This window comes from Thalia democratica, chromosome 9, assembly GCF_965202585.1.
Source record: "Thalia democratica chromosome 9, ktThaDemo2.hap1.1, whole genome shotgun sequence".
NCBI classification, from domain to species: domain Eukaryota; kingdom Metazoa; phylum Chordata; class Thaliacea; order Salpida; family Salpidae; genus Thalia; species Thalia democratica.
In genome coordinates, this window is record NC_139173.1 from 16,661,711 (window position 1) to 16,677,670 (window position 15,960).

General features: G+C 26.9%; 2 protein-coding genes across 3 annotated transcripts; both read left to right on the forward strand.

Annotated features, from left to right (window-relative positions):
- The first annotated feature begins 1,732 nt into the window (after positions 1–1,732).
- LOC145844288 (eukaryotic translation initiation factor 5B-like) lies at positions 1,733–4,608 on the forward strand. Its single transcript, XM_082951677.1, has 2 exons — positions 1,733–2,949; positions 3,010–4,608. Exons 1-2 carry the CDS (start codon positions 1,744–1,746, stop codon positions 4,594–4,596), a joined length of 2,793 nt encoding a protein of 930 aa, XP_082807803.1. The 5' UTR covers positions 1,733–1,743; the 3' UTR covers positions 4,597–4,608.
- Positions 4,609–4,908: 300 nt separating this feature from the next.
- Positions 4,909–15,758, forward strand: LOC145844289 (protein YIPF6-like). 2 transcript variants are annotated; one of them, XM_082951680.1, is made up of 8 exons: positions 4,909–4,965; positions 5,056–5,201; positions 5,577–5,655; positions 7,711–7,764; positions 8,967–9,081; positions 14,090–14,250; positions 15,179–15,301; positions 15,487–15,758. In XM_082951680.1, exons 2-7 carry the CDS (start codon positions 5,070–5,072, stop codon positions 15,289–15,291), a joined length of 654 nt encoding a protein of 217 aa, XP_082807806.1. In that variant the 5' UTR covers positions 4,909–4,965; positions 5,056–5,069; the 3' UTR covers positions 15,292–15,301; positions 15,487–15,758. The 2 variants fall into 2 exon arrangements, with proteins under 2 accessions (XP_082807806.1, XP_082807804.1); XM_082951678.1 differs by having other exon boundaries at positions 15,179–15,758.
- The last annotated feature ends 202 nt before the right edge of the window (positions 15,759–15,960 follow it).

A 15,960-nucleotide genomic window follows, 5' to 3' on the forward strand; every position in this document is an offset into this window, starting at 1 on the left:
CTTTTTTAAAAACTTAAGGCTGATTAGTTTTAAGAATAAAAAAAAAAAGTCTTTTTGTCAAAAAGTCAAAAACAGTTTTTGAATAGATGTTCAATGTGATTCAGTTGATTTTGTTGCAATATTTTGTTATTTTCTAATCAATTTTGTTATAAACATAACTTGAATTTATATTTTATTTTGAGAGCTAATTAAAAAAAGACAAAATTTCAAAAACTCAGAATGACTCAAGACAGTTTTTGGTTACTCAGAACAGCTTGTTTTAACATAAGAGTGGTAAACCTTGATTTAATGGGAACCCTGTCTACGTCCTTCAGCAGAGTTGCCACAAAACCTGGAATCCTGGAAAAAACCTGAAAAACCTGGAGTTTGTCAATTTAGACTATAAAACCCGAAAAAACCTGGAATTTTATATAATTTTACTTTTTAAGTAGTAAAATTTTGACTTAACTTGAAAAATCTATCATAGAGTAAATTTTGTTAGTCATCATCATGTTGTTATACTACTTAACACAATTTCTAACCTAAACTTAACTTTAAACTAAAAATTAAGATCCAAAAACTTGTACTTTTAAAAATCTGGAAGAAATTTCTTAACAACCAGTTGCAACCTTATCTTGAGTTTGTTGAAAATATTAATTTGTGCAAATCATTATAACAAACTTGCTTAAATTAATGTGCTACACCAAATAATTTTGAATTATTAAATAAGTTATTATCTATGCTTATATTTAAAATTTATCATCACTAAAAACTGCACTTTGATGAGGTTATTTTCCAAAAAAAAGCTTTTGCAACTCAACTTTTTATTCAGGATGAAATTGAAATTTTGGAAAAAGTTAAAAATTTTCAAGTTTTGGTTGTGTATTTATGAATCTGTTTTAATTAAGAATTTATTAAAGTAGAGAAAAGTCAGAATTTTTTTTCAGGTTAATCTGTGGCACCCTGTATATGCGTCCAACATTCTTAAGAAATATCATTTATTTTCATTAATTACTGTACTTAAAATAAAAAATAATTTTTGAGATATAGCAGGTCAAAGTCAGAGACAACAATAGATTCCTTATGGGAAACGCAAACTAAAACCACAAAAAAGACTATTTTACTTAAAATCTGTCTTCTAAGTTTTTAAGATAAATACCTCAAACTTTCAGAAAATGTTCCCTAGAAATATTTAAAAATTCTGTTGCAATAAATTAAAAAAATAAATATAATAAACAATTTTTTTTTCGTTTTTTTGTTATGAAATTTTTATATTTAAGTTTTTTAAATTTTGTTCTGACATAATTTTCTAAATATTCTAAGGAACATATGTATATGGATTTGTATATAAGGAACGTTTGAGGTATTTAGCTCAAAAAACGTAGGAGAAGATAGATTTTTAGTGATTTCTATTTATTTGCTGCTTTAGTTTGCGCCTCTCATAATGATCCTATTGTTGGCTCTGACTTTGACAGGCTATATCTTAAAATTTATTCTGAATTTTTAAAATCTGTAAAAAGTATCTTGTTGCTAAGTTAAAACTCTATAAAATAAAATCAAATTATAATATAAGATCAAATTGTGAAAAAGGTGGTTTACCCCCCATGCTTAAGTTAAATCAGTCTACTTAGTTAGTTAAAATATTTTTAAATTTATATTTGTAATTTTAAATTAAGAATATAACTCAGTTTATATATAAATTTTATTTTTTAATACTTTAAAACATGTTATTTATATTTATTTAGATTGTTTTTAAAAAGCAAAATGGGTGGTGGTAAGAAAAAATCAAGAAAGCAAGCTAAAGATGATGATGATTGGGAAAGTGAGATTCAAGCCGAAATTGAACAAATGCAAAACCCAGGATCATCGTCTGCAACCCAAGTAAACAAAGAGGTTGAAGAAAAGACTGTTGCTAATGAAATCAGTGCAGAACCTGTTGCTGGTGAACAAACTAATCAGCCTTCAAATAATAACAAGAAGAAGAAGAAGAAAAAGAACAAAGGAAATGGAGATAACCAAAAAACTGCTGCAAATAAAGTATCAAGCACTAGTGTAGAAACACAAGGTAACTCTGTTGAAAAGTCTGAAAATCAAGATGCTGAGAGTAGCCATAAAGATCCTGCTGCAGAAGCTAAAACAAAAAAGAAAAAGAAAAAAGGAAAGAATGATAAAAAAGAAGATAAGCCTAAAAAAGGTGGTCTTGGTTCAAGAGCACTCAAAATGCTTAAAGAACAAAGAGCTAGAGAAGAAGAAGAAAGAAAGCGTTTAGAAGAAGAAGAAAATGAAAGAATAAGACTAGAAGAGGAAAGAATTCGAAAAATTGAAGAGGAAGAAAAAAGAAAAAAAGAATTGAAAGAAGAAAAGAAAAGAAAACAGAAAGAGCGCATTGCCCAAGCGAAAAAGGAAGGTACTTACAAAACCAAAAAACAAAAAGAAGCTGAGAAAAAAAATCAAGCATTTTTAGATAGTTTAAGAGCTCAAGGAAAAATTCCCAGTCAAACTGACGAAGTTGTAAAAAAGAAACCAACTTATAACAAAAAACAAAAATTTGTGAAAAAAGATACAGAAATTGAAAAGACAGCAGAATTAAATGAAAAGTTGGATAATCTTAACTTGAATGAAGCAAAATCAGATGCTGATGAAGAGTCTGATGATTGGGATAAGGAAAGTGATATTAGTGAAGATAGTGCTGAAATTCAAGAAGAAGTTGAAGAAAATGTTAATGTAGCAACTTTCAAAGAAACAGTAGCTAAAAATGAAACTTTAGTTATTCAAGATCCAGTGGAAAGAATTCAAGAAAGGAAAAGGATAGCAGAAGTAGAAAGGTCTACAGATAATCTTAGAGCTCCTGTTATTTGTGTCATGGGACATGTTGATACTGGCAAAACAAAAATTTTGGATAAATTGAGAAAAACAAATGTTCAAGATAATGAAGCTGGTGGAATAACTCAGCAAATAGGTGCTACTAATGTGCCTACGTATGCAATAGAAAAACAAACTAAAATGGTTAATAATTTTGATTTTTCAAAGTTAAAAATTCCAGGTTTGCTTATTATTGATACTCCAGGTCATGAGTCTTTTAGTAACTTAAGATCAAGAGGTTCATCAAATTGTGATATGGCTATTTTAGTTGTAGACATTATGCATGGCCTTGAACCTCAAACTATTGAATCTATAAAAATGTTGAAAAAGGGTAAAGTTCCATTTGTAATTGCTTTAAACAAAATAGATCGTTTGTATCAATGGAAAAGTGATCCTAAAAGGGATGTGGAAGATGTAATAAAATCACAAGAAAAACTTGTAAAACAAGAGTTTCAAAAGCAAGTCAATCATGTAGTTGTACAGTTTGCTGAACAAGAGCTAAATGTTAAGCTTTTCTATGAAAATGAAGATCCTAAGGAGTACATTTCTATGATTCCTACTTCTGCTCATAGTGGTGATGGAATGGGAAACTTGATGGCTATGGTCGTTAACAGTTGTCAGAAGTATTTAGCTAAAAAATTAGCTTTTTCTAATGAGTTACATTGTACAGTTTTAGAAGTTAAAGATTCAGTAGGTTTGGGTATGACAATTGATGTGCTTCTAGTTAATGGATCACTAAAGTATGGTGACACAATTGTTTTAGCTGGTCAAGAAGGGCCAATTGTTACACATATTAAGGGATTATACCAGCCTGAACCTATGAAAGAGTTCCGAGTAAAAAATGCTTATAAACAGCATTCAAAAGTTTCTGGTGCCCAAGGTGTTAGAATATCTGCAAAAGACCTTGATAAAGCATTGGCAGGAACTCAACTTCTTGTTGCTTGCAATAAGGATGAAATTCCAATATTGAAAAAAGAAGCACAGTCTGAGGTTGATGCTGTATTGAAAAACATAAAAGTAAGTGATAAAGGTGTTTATGTACAGGCTTCAACAATTGGTTCTCTAGAGGCTTTATTGGATTTCTTGAAGTCTTCTAAAATTCCGTATTCCGGAATAAATATAGGACCAGTCCACAAAAAAGATGTAGTGAAATCTTCTGTTATGATAGAACGTGATGAACAGTGGGCTATTATTATGGCCTTTGATGTGAAAGTAGAGCGTGAAGCACAAGAATATGCAGACAATGTTGGTGTTAGAATTTTTACAGCTGATATCATTTATCATTTACAAGATTCGTTCATTGCTTATCGTGAGCAAATGAAAAAGCAAAAACAGGAAGAGTTCAAAGATAGAGTAGTTTTTCCATGTAAGTTTAGAATTTTACCTAATCATATTTTCACTAAGAGAGATCCAATTCTTGTTGGAGTTAAAGTTGAAGCTGGAACACTTCACAAAAACACGCCAATCGTGGTTCCTGACCGAGAAAACCTTTTCATTGGGCGTGTCACTGGAATTCAAAGAGATAGCAAAGAAATAGAAACTGCTGGAATTTCAGACGAAGTTTGTGTCAGAATAGATGCAACACCTGGAGATGCCCCAAAAATGGTTGGTAGACATTTTGAAGAAAGTGACCAGCTTGTTAGTAGAATTTCAAGAGAGTCTATTGACTTGTTAAAACAATGGTGGCGAGAGGATGTTAGTATAAAAGATTGGAAACTGATAAAGGAGCTCAAAAAAACTTTTGACATTATGTAATTTTTGGTGAACTCTGTAGTCAATAAAATTTATAGATAAAACTGTATTAGTTAAAAGCTTATAATTGTAATTTGTCTATTTATTTTTTTTACTTCAATACTTTTGAATTTATATTTAAAGGTTATTCAGAAAATTTTAATTTTAAGTAATTTTTAGCAATGCAGTTTTACAATTTTACATAGTTATAAAATGTATATTAATAAGTTTTTAAAAGTATGTTTTTATAAAGTTTTATTTCTGAAATGTTTTTTAGTTTCTATTAAAAATTTAAAGAACTTCTGAAACTGAGCTCTTTATTATAATATGAATTTGGTGACTAAGTGTGCTTTGTAAAACAGTTTATCCATTCTTTAAAGATTTACAACAAAGGTGTTTATATTTAAAAGCATTGTTTTTATTTCTTATAATGTTTTTATCCACAACTAAGAAAGTTTAAATTAGACAATTTTGTGCACCTAGATCATTTAAAAACTATGGATGAAGATTTTGAGAATCCTTTATATGCTGAGCCTGTTGAAGGTGATTTAATTCAACCAGCTTCTAACACAAACCAAGATTTAGATGGCAACATGTCAAATTTGACTGAACCTGTAAGAATAACAATTGTAAGTTTTTCTTTGCTTCTATGTATTTTCATTACGTTTTGATCTAGTTGAAAAACTGAAATATCAAATTTTTTCTTACCATTATATAATATTAACTGTCAAATAATATTTGAAAAAAGTTCAAAACTTCTACTTGAGTCATGTAACGTAGTTTATATGTTTACAAAGTTTGTAACAAATAAAATGAGTTTTTTAAGTTTGTACATTTTACTTAGTTGAAATAATATATATTAAGTGGTTATTATTTTTTTAAATAAATTTATATAATGTTTTTATATTATTTACATACATAAATTATTTATTTATTTTTCAATATGATAAACAAAATAATAAATATTAAGTGTTTAGAAAGTTCAGTACAATTTACGTAAACAGATGAGAGATCTTAACGCAGTTTTTAGAAAATTCACTCACATTATGTACCCAAGAAAAAATTCAGAACTCTTAAAAGATTGTAAGTTAATTTTAAAATTTTTGTTTTGCTGTAAGTAGCAAAGTTAAGATAAAACAAAAGTGGTTTTTTGAATAGTTTTTTGAAATTGAGCTTCGTATAGTGATCTAGGTTGATTAATGTACTAGTTGCTTTTAATTGAACTACAATATAAATTTAGAGTATTTATTGTTTGGTTTTTATGCTTATTAAAGGTTGTTAAACTTATTAAATTAGAATCAGTTCTATTAAAGTTATAAATGACTATTCTTATAACGATTTTTTTTTTGTTTAGTACTCTAGTAAATACAGTTTTTAATTGTGCATACGTGTTAAAGTAAAAGAAAAGTATAAAAAAAATTCTTAAAAAAATATGTTTATTAAAATTTTTTGTCTACAAATTAATTGTTTATTCCGAACTAGGGTTTCAGTTGCACTTTTAATTTCTGGATTCTTTGTTATTTATGTTTGTTTTAAACATGTGTCTATTAGAATGATGGCCCTTGAAGCTTTAATGTGACATCTGCTCATATATTCTGCTTTAATATTTATGGATATATATGTTAAAGCTTTTTACAGTTTATTTTTATTATTGTTTAAAATATTTTTTTTAGTATCACAATACAAGTTAGTAGAAAGATAGTTTTCTATTTTGACTGATATGAAATAAGAAAAAGCACAAATTTTGTTTTTTAAAAAGTTCGTTATAAAATAAAAGTTTAATTTAATATAAAGTTTCGATCATACAACTTGGATCATCAGACCACAACCTCTGACTCGGTCTACCGAGGGACTCTTGTCTGATAATTCAAGTTGTATGATCAAAACTTTATGTTAATTTGAGCTTGTCTCATGGTTCACAAAAGTCCAGAATCCAGCTCTGTTAGACTTTAGCCGACGTTTTCTTTAAAATAAAGTTAATAAGTGGTTGAAATGTTATTAATATTTATATACTTAACTAGAAAGTTATAAAATATTTGTAAACTTAGATAAAAAATTAGTGGTACTAGGTAGAGGTGCCAGAATGCTAATATTGCCATGCCAAAAGTTTATTTGTTTTAGCTTGTGTGGCTTTTAATTGATTGAAGTTTGGCTATTATGCTACTAGGTGTAAAGTTATTGCTACTGAATGTGTCTTTAATAAGTTTTATTTAATTGTGTAAAATGGTTATATTTCATCTTAGTTTATTAGGTTTGTGATACTTAGTTTACTAATAACAAATTTGACCATTACTAAGGGTTGCCAAAAAAAAACTTAAATCATGGAAAAATATGGAATTTAATAAATTTTAAGAATAAACTCTGGAATTTTGAAAAAAAATCACTAAAATACTTGGAATATTATTTAATTTATTCATGTGTAGTAATGAAACTTCGATTTGATACAAAAATATATATCTTATAGATAACTTTTTTTATTTTATTAATTTTTTTATTAAAAAACATATTTAAAATAGATTCATAATATCTTTTCAATGTTGTTATACTACTTAAACTTACCTTCAACTCAATTTTATACTAAAAATAGACCGAAAAACTTGTACTTTCGAAAACCTGGAAAAAAAATCAAAAAACCTTGAAGAAATTTCTCAAAAACTTTTAGCAACCCTGATTATTCAAGTAATATTTAATATATATCTATATATATTATAATAAACAATGAACTTCACTGCACGAACAACAACAACAGCATCCGAAACAATCCTACGACCGGTTTCGTCCTAATTAGGATTCATCAGACAGGAATAGTCGCGAGAAACCGCTGTTGTGACTATTCCTGCCTGATGAGTCCTAATTAGGACGAAACCGGTCGTAGAGTTGTCTCGGATGCTGTTGTTGTTGATCGTGCGGTGAAGTTCATTGTTTATTATCGATGGCATAAAACATCTCAACTTTGTTGATGATGGCCGAAATAAATACTGGCTAAAAAAGTACTATTTAAAAAACGTCAAGTATGTTTGGATTAAAATCAAATTTGTTTGTACATATATATTGTTGATTTTATCGAAACAAGTTAAGATTTAATTAAAAATATTTTCCTTCGAATTTAATGTGTTTAATATGCTGTTAATTTTACAGGGGATTTGTGGGGTCCACTACTGTTGTGTGTTCTATTAGCTTTACTGCTGCAAGGTTAGTTAGAATTAAATAATGGACATTTAATAGCTATTTAAAAAACTGCATTTAAATGGTTGGCCAATTTGTTTTTTAATTTTTTATCTAGCTTAAAATTACTTTAAAATACCTTCATTTAATAAATCATGACTATAGTTCAGGTAAGTTTTTTGAGTTTTTAAACTTTTAAATCTTAAAACATAGAATATTGTACTTATGTTATTATTTATAAAAAATAAATTAAGCATTGTGATCTTAAGAATAATCTAGATCTAATATATTTTTTTAGTTTAAATTCACTTTGTGTACTTTTTACTTATAGATCACAATAAAAGTTCTCGACTAAATGATAAGGAAAATGATCAATTCAAAATTTTATTAACAAAGCAATGTTTCACTCGTTTAAACTAAATCAAACCAGATCATCAGTTGAATAAAGTCTGTAAACTTTTTTACATAAACATGCAAGAAGCCATTAGGCTAAACTTGAAATAAAATTGGCATTTATGAGTAAAAAAAAACAAAAAAAAAACTTATAGTATAACGCTATCAATTTAGGATACCATAATGTTACCAGGTAGTTTATGTTAAGGATTGAAAAATGTAAGCTACCTTATAATACTTTAACTATAGAAATTTAAACAAATAATAAATAAATATTCTATTCAATTAGCAGGCTTGTAAAACTTGTGAGCAACAAAAAATCAACCCTTGCAACTGAAGCATTAGACTGAATTAATATTTAATTTTTTTTACTATCGTGTTGTGACGTAATTACAAATTAGGCTTATAAAATCTAATGGCGCTATGAATTTGAAACTTTGAAATTGGTTACATTTGTTGGTTTTAAAATTTTCTTGTACAAGTTAAAAAAGTGATGTATTTATCAAATTTTCTTAAGTTTTAAAATAAAGCTTTTTAAAATGAACACATGAACATTTTAACTCGTTCCTTTTATTTAAAGAACTTCCCCCGTCAGCGTTTGCTATTTCCATTTTCTCATAGTTACAGGTCATGCGAATTCTCTGCGTAAATATTGAAATATTAAATTTTAATATATCGTGACTTACAAACATTTTGTATATAAGATTGTTAATTACGGCATAAAGTATAATGATGACTAGGATTGTATCTGGTTTGAAATTCTTTAAGAGTTGCTTCCGAATTTTTTAAGTTACTTTTATTAAACATTTTTTTTGAATAAAAATTTTCTTGTGTAGGTGGAAAAGATGAAGTATCTGGCAGCATGGGACCACAATTCACTGAAGTTATCGTCATTGTATGGGCTGGAGCTGCTGTTGTTTCTCTTAATTCAGCTTTGCTTGGCGGAAAAATGTTTGTTTTCATTTTATTACTGCAATGTTTGCATCTATCTCATATTTATCGATCACTTTGATTTCTTACACGCTAAGGATAGTAAATTTAGATTAGGGGTGTGTAACGTTTTTAGTCGGCGGGCCAGATATGAAGGAATTTAGATTGTGGCGGGAACTATGGGAATTTCAAATTCATTTTATTCACGAAAACTACTCAATATCAATTTCATATGTCAAATACTAATTCTTTGTGACCTAGTTTTTCCTATATCTAGTGAAAGTTTCAAATCTTCCGTAAATTGTATCTTGGACTTTTTTTTGCTCTTCATTTTAAATCAAAGAATATCTAGGGTAAATTTAATAAAACGGTTTTGCGGGTAAGATTTACATGCAGGCCACAGTTTTACCTTTTGTGGGCCGAATTCCACTTAAATTATGTAACATTGTTATAGTTTTACTCTGCGGGCCTTACATTGCCCACCCCTAACTTAGATTAATATGAAACACGTTAGCCACAGACTTAAGATACTCATGTCACTCAGTCTAGTTTAAAGATAAATGAAGTCTAGTTTTCGTTACAAGTTTAATCCAATTGACTTGGTTTAATTTTTAATATTTTGTACTTATTTTGTATTTTAATGTTCTAACTAACATGTTTATTTTTGAGTGCTAATATAACTATAACATTAAAGGCATAGGCGTAAGACATTTTATTTAAGAAAATATACGATTGGGTCTTATTTGAAAGCTTTGAGTAATTTATACGAGCAAGTTTTTATAGAGAGATTTTATAGTAATAAAAAACTCTACTAATCTTACGAGAAATAACAGTCTTAGTAAAAAGTTTTAATTACTGTATAGACCGCAAATTTTCCACTGTCGATTTTCTTGAAGTTTAAATATACATTAATAACCTATTTTATCCTTAATAATTTAAACTAGAAACCTTGAATTTTTAGAAAACATTACTTTTTTAATTTATAAACTTTTAGTTTTAAAATTAAATAAATAAGTGTATAAAACAAAAAATCTTACTAATCAGAATTAAAAAAAAAAGAGCTTTATTTCAAAGTTTTGAATACAATAACCTACCAGTTTGGTACGCTATTTTAAAATGTTTTCAAAAAGAGTACCCAACTGGCAGTGTGTACCAAGTACAAACATTTTAAAAGCCTCTAAAGCAGGGTTTCCCAAACTAATTTTAAAAATCGCCCCCTTTTGAGAAATTTGAAAAAAAAATCGCCCCCAGTATTTTAAAAAATAAAGTAATTTTATTCTCGACTACGCACTTTTTAGCCAAAAAAGTTGTGTTCGAAATGTAATTTAGTCTGGTACTTCTTATGCATGCACTTTTGGGCTGTGGTAAAAGTAGTTTCAGGGCTTAAGGAAATAATTTACAGTTGTTTTTTTAATAAGCCCAGTAAAGTGTATTTAAATACTAAATTAATAAAAAGCTTATGTATTTTGTTATCAATTCTCTTTAAATATTTATTGTTTTGAAACTATAAATTCTTAGGTTAATGGTAGGCAACTTTTGTAGTCAGCAAGTCATATTTACTAAAAAATCTTTTCTAGTTTTGAATTGCTAAAAAATGTACTTGCGGGCTGCGTAATTTAAAAATTAACATACAAGATAATTAAAAAACTCGAGCAAAATAGTAATAAAATAATTAGTACTATTGTGATCTAGGAAGTACTACTGTAAACTAAAAACCAAAATGTAAGCGTTTTTCAAAATATTAATTATCAAAAAACTAAATTTTATTTGTGTTGCACAAGTAGTTTTCAAGTTATTTAGCGGGCCAAAATTTGACTGTATCTCGACCGTAAGTTACCAATCTAAAATCTTAACTGAAACCTGACATTATAATAATCTCTCATATAACGAATTTCGGAAATTTAGAAGTCATTTAATTATTTAAGCCGCACAATATACTTAAACTATTTTATAAATAAGCATATTTAAAGATTTATTTACTAAAGATTAAAAAACTACAAAAGAATAAATAGTTTATCTGACATATTATGGAATAAATATTAAAACATCATTGCTGATCTAGTTTAAGGAAGATTGACCGACTGGTCGATTGTCTCACATGAAAACTGGTTTAATTAATAGCTTCTGTTAATACAGTAAAATTATTAATTTTATTACTAAGAAATATTATAGGCAAGTTAGTTGTAAAGTTTAAATTTAATCTTTTTTAACTATATGTTTTATAGTAGAATACCATTAAATAGTGTTTTATTTGAAATAACCTTTGAAAAATTAAACCTTAACTCTAAGAATTTTATTTTCTAACTAAAGAAAACTAACTAAAAAACGAACTAAAGATTTTACAGTTATTTCTGTGAATAGGAAATAATCAATTAAAAAAACTTTTTATTAGGTTAAAAATTTGTTTTGTAACTGTAGCAGTCTTTTTGATGGCTTATTTAATTCAGTTCAGAAATGAATTTTTAATCTAGCTATCAGCCTCTAATAATTTAACAGAGGAAAATAGTGAAAAATTTAAAGCTAGGATTAAACTGTTAAAATAAAAAAACACATTTTAACTTTCAAAATATTATAAACTAAGATAAAACAAAAAGTAGTTGTACTAATTGTTTCAATCTCCTTAAAATATACATTTTTTAGAATAATAACTCAGCTTAGAAAGTAAAACTAACTTTAAAATCTTTTAAGTTAAAAATTGAAGTTATTCAAATAGAGACCTCAAATATATACTCTTTTAAAGCCAAAATAATCTTTTTTGAAAAACAAACTTTAATGGTTATCTTTTTTTTTTATGCAGATTCAACAAGTAATAACAAAAGTCTGTCAAATAAATATCTTTCAAATAAATGTTTAAATCACTATTTTATTAATTTTTTTTGTGTGATGTAAAACGACAGATATAAACTACAAAGTTAACCAGGTCAAAACAAAACTAGTCCTAACTTTATAATCATAAACCACTTAATTAATACAGTAGACTTCCGCTTGAGTTCACACTTGAACAAAACCAAAAAGTGCGAACTCAAGAAAACATGATAATTTTTTATACAAGTGGAAGATTTCGATATATTATAATGCAATAATGTTATGAATAAACATAAAAACAACTGAAACATAAAATAAGCATTCATTTAAAACAATAGATCTGTATAAGCTATAAAATATTATAAATATTGTTGTTTTATTAATAATTAGTTAGTAATAGACTTTATTTAAGTCAAATTTAAGAAAGTACTTTTATTTTTTGGTAAAAAGTGCGAACTCAAGAGGAAGTCTACCATCATTTATATTCATTAGGCATTAATCAAACCTGTTGTAGAATAAATAACGTAATAGATTTTTATTAAAAAAAGCATACTTAAGTACAATACAAATCAGGTTAAATAAGAAATATCCCAAAAAATCACAAATTACAAATATCTAGATAAGATTTTTTGCTAAAGATGTTGATAACTGAACTGTAAGGTTTCTCAACAATCTGCAAGGAAAAGCTATAAAGAACAATCTAACTTCCTCCCAAATGATGGAAAACTATTGCCTTAGTTTTTGTTGAGTCAAAAAGCTTTTTTATCGTTCTTTCGAAAAATTTACTTTAAGTTCAAGGTCAGTTTGTAAGTCTGAGAAGGTTTCCTATAAGTAAACGTTTACTTCAAAAAGATCTGCTTCGAAGGGATCCATAATCCACTTCGTGACATTTAATCAAAAAATGTAATTAAACCCTTTATCAATGTCACCTTTAAACTGTTTCAGATGAGATGAAAGCACTTTTACATCACCTTTACTTATTTAAAGTTTTCAGTTTTCCAAACTTGCAAACTGATTATTTTTGAAATTTTTTCCGTACAGTTCAAGTTGGTTTCTAAAACTGGTTATCTTACTTATGACTTTCACAAGGTTCAAGTTTTTACCTTGTAAATTTTTGTTCAGATGGTAGAACTTACCATATAAGTCTGACATATAAGTATTTTTATTTCTTTTATTTTTCTTTTAACAAGAATGCCAATACCTTATCCTTTTAAGAAAATAATCAATAACTGAATTAAAAACAGCCAAAAACCTTTCTAGACAGTTTCATTTTTATAACCATCTCACTTCTTTAAGAATTATCAAACATAAATAAGAAATATGTGAATACATGTTAATCAAAAGTTACTTTTTTTAAATTTAGTAGTGCAAGCTCAAATACAAAACTTACAAAATTTATCTTAATTTATTACAACTTTTTTATTTTATTGCAAAATTGACTTTAATATAGTTTTTTTGTCTAACTAAGTGACTTATCAAGAAACAATTGGAAATATCATAGGGTAATAGTTTATAATCGATAACATGGCTTTTACAAAGCAGTTATGATCACAAATGGCATATATGTCAGGTTATGAAATGGTGAGAGGATTTCCATTCGTCTATGACCTATGAAATTGTTAAATGAGAAAAGATATGAATGAAAATATGTAAATTACTTGAAAAGAGGAGTCCTAAACTTTTTGAATTTTCTCTAAATTTCACGTAAACGAAATGGACTTATTTTGTTTAAGTTTTATCTCAGGGTCAAATATTTGGTAGCAGGCTAAAATTAGTAAAAAAGCAAGCCAAAAAGTTAAAACTAAATGTCTGCAAAAAAATTTAAAATCGCCCCTTTTTCGCCCTCTTACTAGTTTTCGCCCACCCTTTCGCCCCTTTACTACTTATCGCCCCCCGACATACCAAAATCGCCCCCCAGGGGGGCGATTTTGGTATGTCGGATGGCGATATCGCCCACTTTGGGAAACCCTGCTCTAAAGTTTACGAATGAATATTACACCAAAATCCTCCCCAATAAATAAACTAAATTTTTATAACATTGTAACCAAACATATATGTTGAAAGTATTAGAAGTCTTGAGTATTTGTTTATGTATGTATTTATATAGGTTTGTATTTTTTTTACATTGAAATAACAATTTTTTCTAATCTATCTTTTTTTTTGTATCCTAAAACTAAATTCTTTACTTTAAGCAAAGTTTTCATTCTGGTAAAAATACAAACAGATCATTGTTTCAAAGCATATGTGTACTTGGATATTGTATATTCCCCTTGTTTCTCTCGATGATAATGAACTGGCTGGTTGTCCATATAATTTCGTCTTCAACTGTTTTGGTTGCCATTAAAATTTTATCAGCATTGTCTGGTTACATTTGGTCTGTTTACGGTGAGTTTTTGATATATATATATATTTTTATTTTTAACTAGTTTGTTATAAATGTCTAAATAAAAATGAAAAACAATCTACAAACTAATAAGTTTGTGAGTGTAAATTTATAACCATTAAAAAATTAAAAGACATGTTTTTTAATCAAATTTCTGAAAACACATACTTCGTATGTTATACTAAAGTTCATGTGATTTATATTTAGTTTTAATAGTATACCAAAAAGCTTTGTATATATCAAAAGTTCTGTGTAGTTTTTTTTTTATACTTCCACTATTTTTTATAATTAGATTTTCATATGTTCTTGTAAATTTGATCTATTAGAAACAACTTGTGTAAAAATAATTACATATATCTAATTTAAATTTTACCTAGTGAACATTTTTATAAACACAAGACTGTAGGTTTTACAACTAATGATTAAGTTGATACGTATAAATAGGCGATAATAGTTTAATTAAGTATTGATCAACCTATGAGGGCGGTATCGCCACTGTTTGAAAACAATTGATTTTAATAGATAAATGGTTGATGCTTTAATGATTTTTGCCAAAAATAGGTGGTAACTTATTTCAAAAGTCACTAATAAAGTTTGGTTTATTGTTTTTGAAATATTTTTTAATTTTGGAATAAAAGCAGAAAGAGCGTATTAAAGAAATCTAAAAAAAATCTAAAATTTTTATAAAAAATTTAAAAAGAATCGATATATATTTTACGATCCTTAACAGTTATGTCAACTAGTTTTTTCTTAGTTGCATTTTAGACAATTAAGACCATCATAAAACTTTTTTTCTGGTGTATTTATTGGATTGTAAAGTTGTTAGTTTCATAACTAGATTACTATGGTTGTTTATTAGTATCCTTTTAGTTTGATGTTAAACTTGAGTGTAAGTAATTATTTTATACACTTACTTAATTAAAATAACAGCTTCAGTCAATTTTCTTGGGGATAGTCAGAAAGAAGGTAGAAAAGCACTCGCAGTTTACCCAATTTGCCTGTTTTACTTTGTACTTGCGTGGATGATTGCCACATATTCGTAATAAAAAAAAAGTAAGGTTTCTGATTTGAGTTATTTGAGTTTTGTTATTCTAAAATCACTAATTTACAGAAAAAACAAACTAAATTTTGGTGTATATATTAACAACAAATTCATAAATGTAGTTTTATAGAAAGTTTTATTATCAGTTTTTTAATATTAAGTTTTAATATCAATATACAGATACTTAACGTTATAGGTTTTTAAATCACAGTGAAAAGAAACATTTTAAAGGAGTTTCGTCCACTATTTTATTTATTTTATCAGTAAATCTATGCTATAAAAGTTTAACAAAATATTTATCTTTTTTTATATTTTTACAAAAAAATCTATTACTAAAAGATTACAAGCTGCAATAAAGTTTCTTTTGCAATATTTTTTCTTTAAGATATTTTTTGCTTACATTATTTTTACTTTTTTTTTTACTACTTTAGTTTTGTATTCGAAATTCTTGACCTTTTACCTTTATTTATTTTTATTCCTTCTTATGTTTAAAAAAAGGTTTTACTTGTATTATTATTTAACGACTTCAATAGTTAAGTAAAATTTATTAGTTAACAATTTTACTTAGATACCTTGTTAGAACTATTAGTATTTTTATTTAATTTTTTTATATTTTATGTGTACTCAAATATGTTAATAGTATACGGTAAATGTAACTTTACTATTTATA

Bases quoted from the DNA above. Each gene is read 5' to 3' on its own strand.
- LOC145844289 (XM_082951678.1), top strand. From the start codon at position 5,070: ATGGATGAAGATTTTGAGAATCCTTTATATGCTGAGCCTGTTGAAGGT. The intron at 5,202-5,576 runs GTAAGTTTTTCT...TTACGTAAACAG, and splicing joins AACCTGTAAGAATAACAATT to ATGAGAGATCTTAACGCAGT. The intron at 5,656-7,710 runs GTAAGTTAATTT...TTAATTTTACAG, and splicing joins TTCAGAACTCTTAAAAGATT to GGGATTTGTGGGGTCCACTA.
- LOC145844288 (XM_082951677.1), top strand. From the start codon at position 1,744: ATGGGTGGTGGTAAGAAAAAATCAAGAAAGCAAGCTAAAGATGATGAT. The intron at 2,950-3,009 runs GTGCCTACGTAT...GATTTTTCAAAG, and splicing joins AGCAAATAGGTGCTACTAAT to TTAAAAATTCCAGGTTTGCT.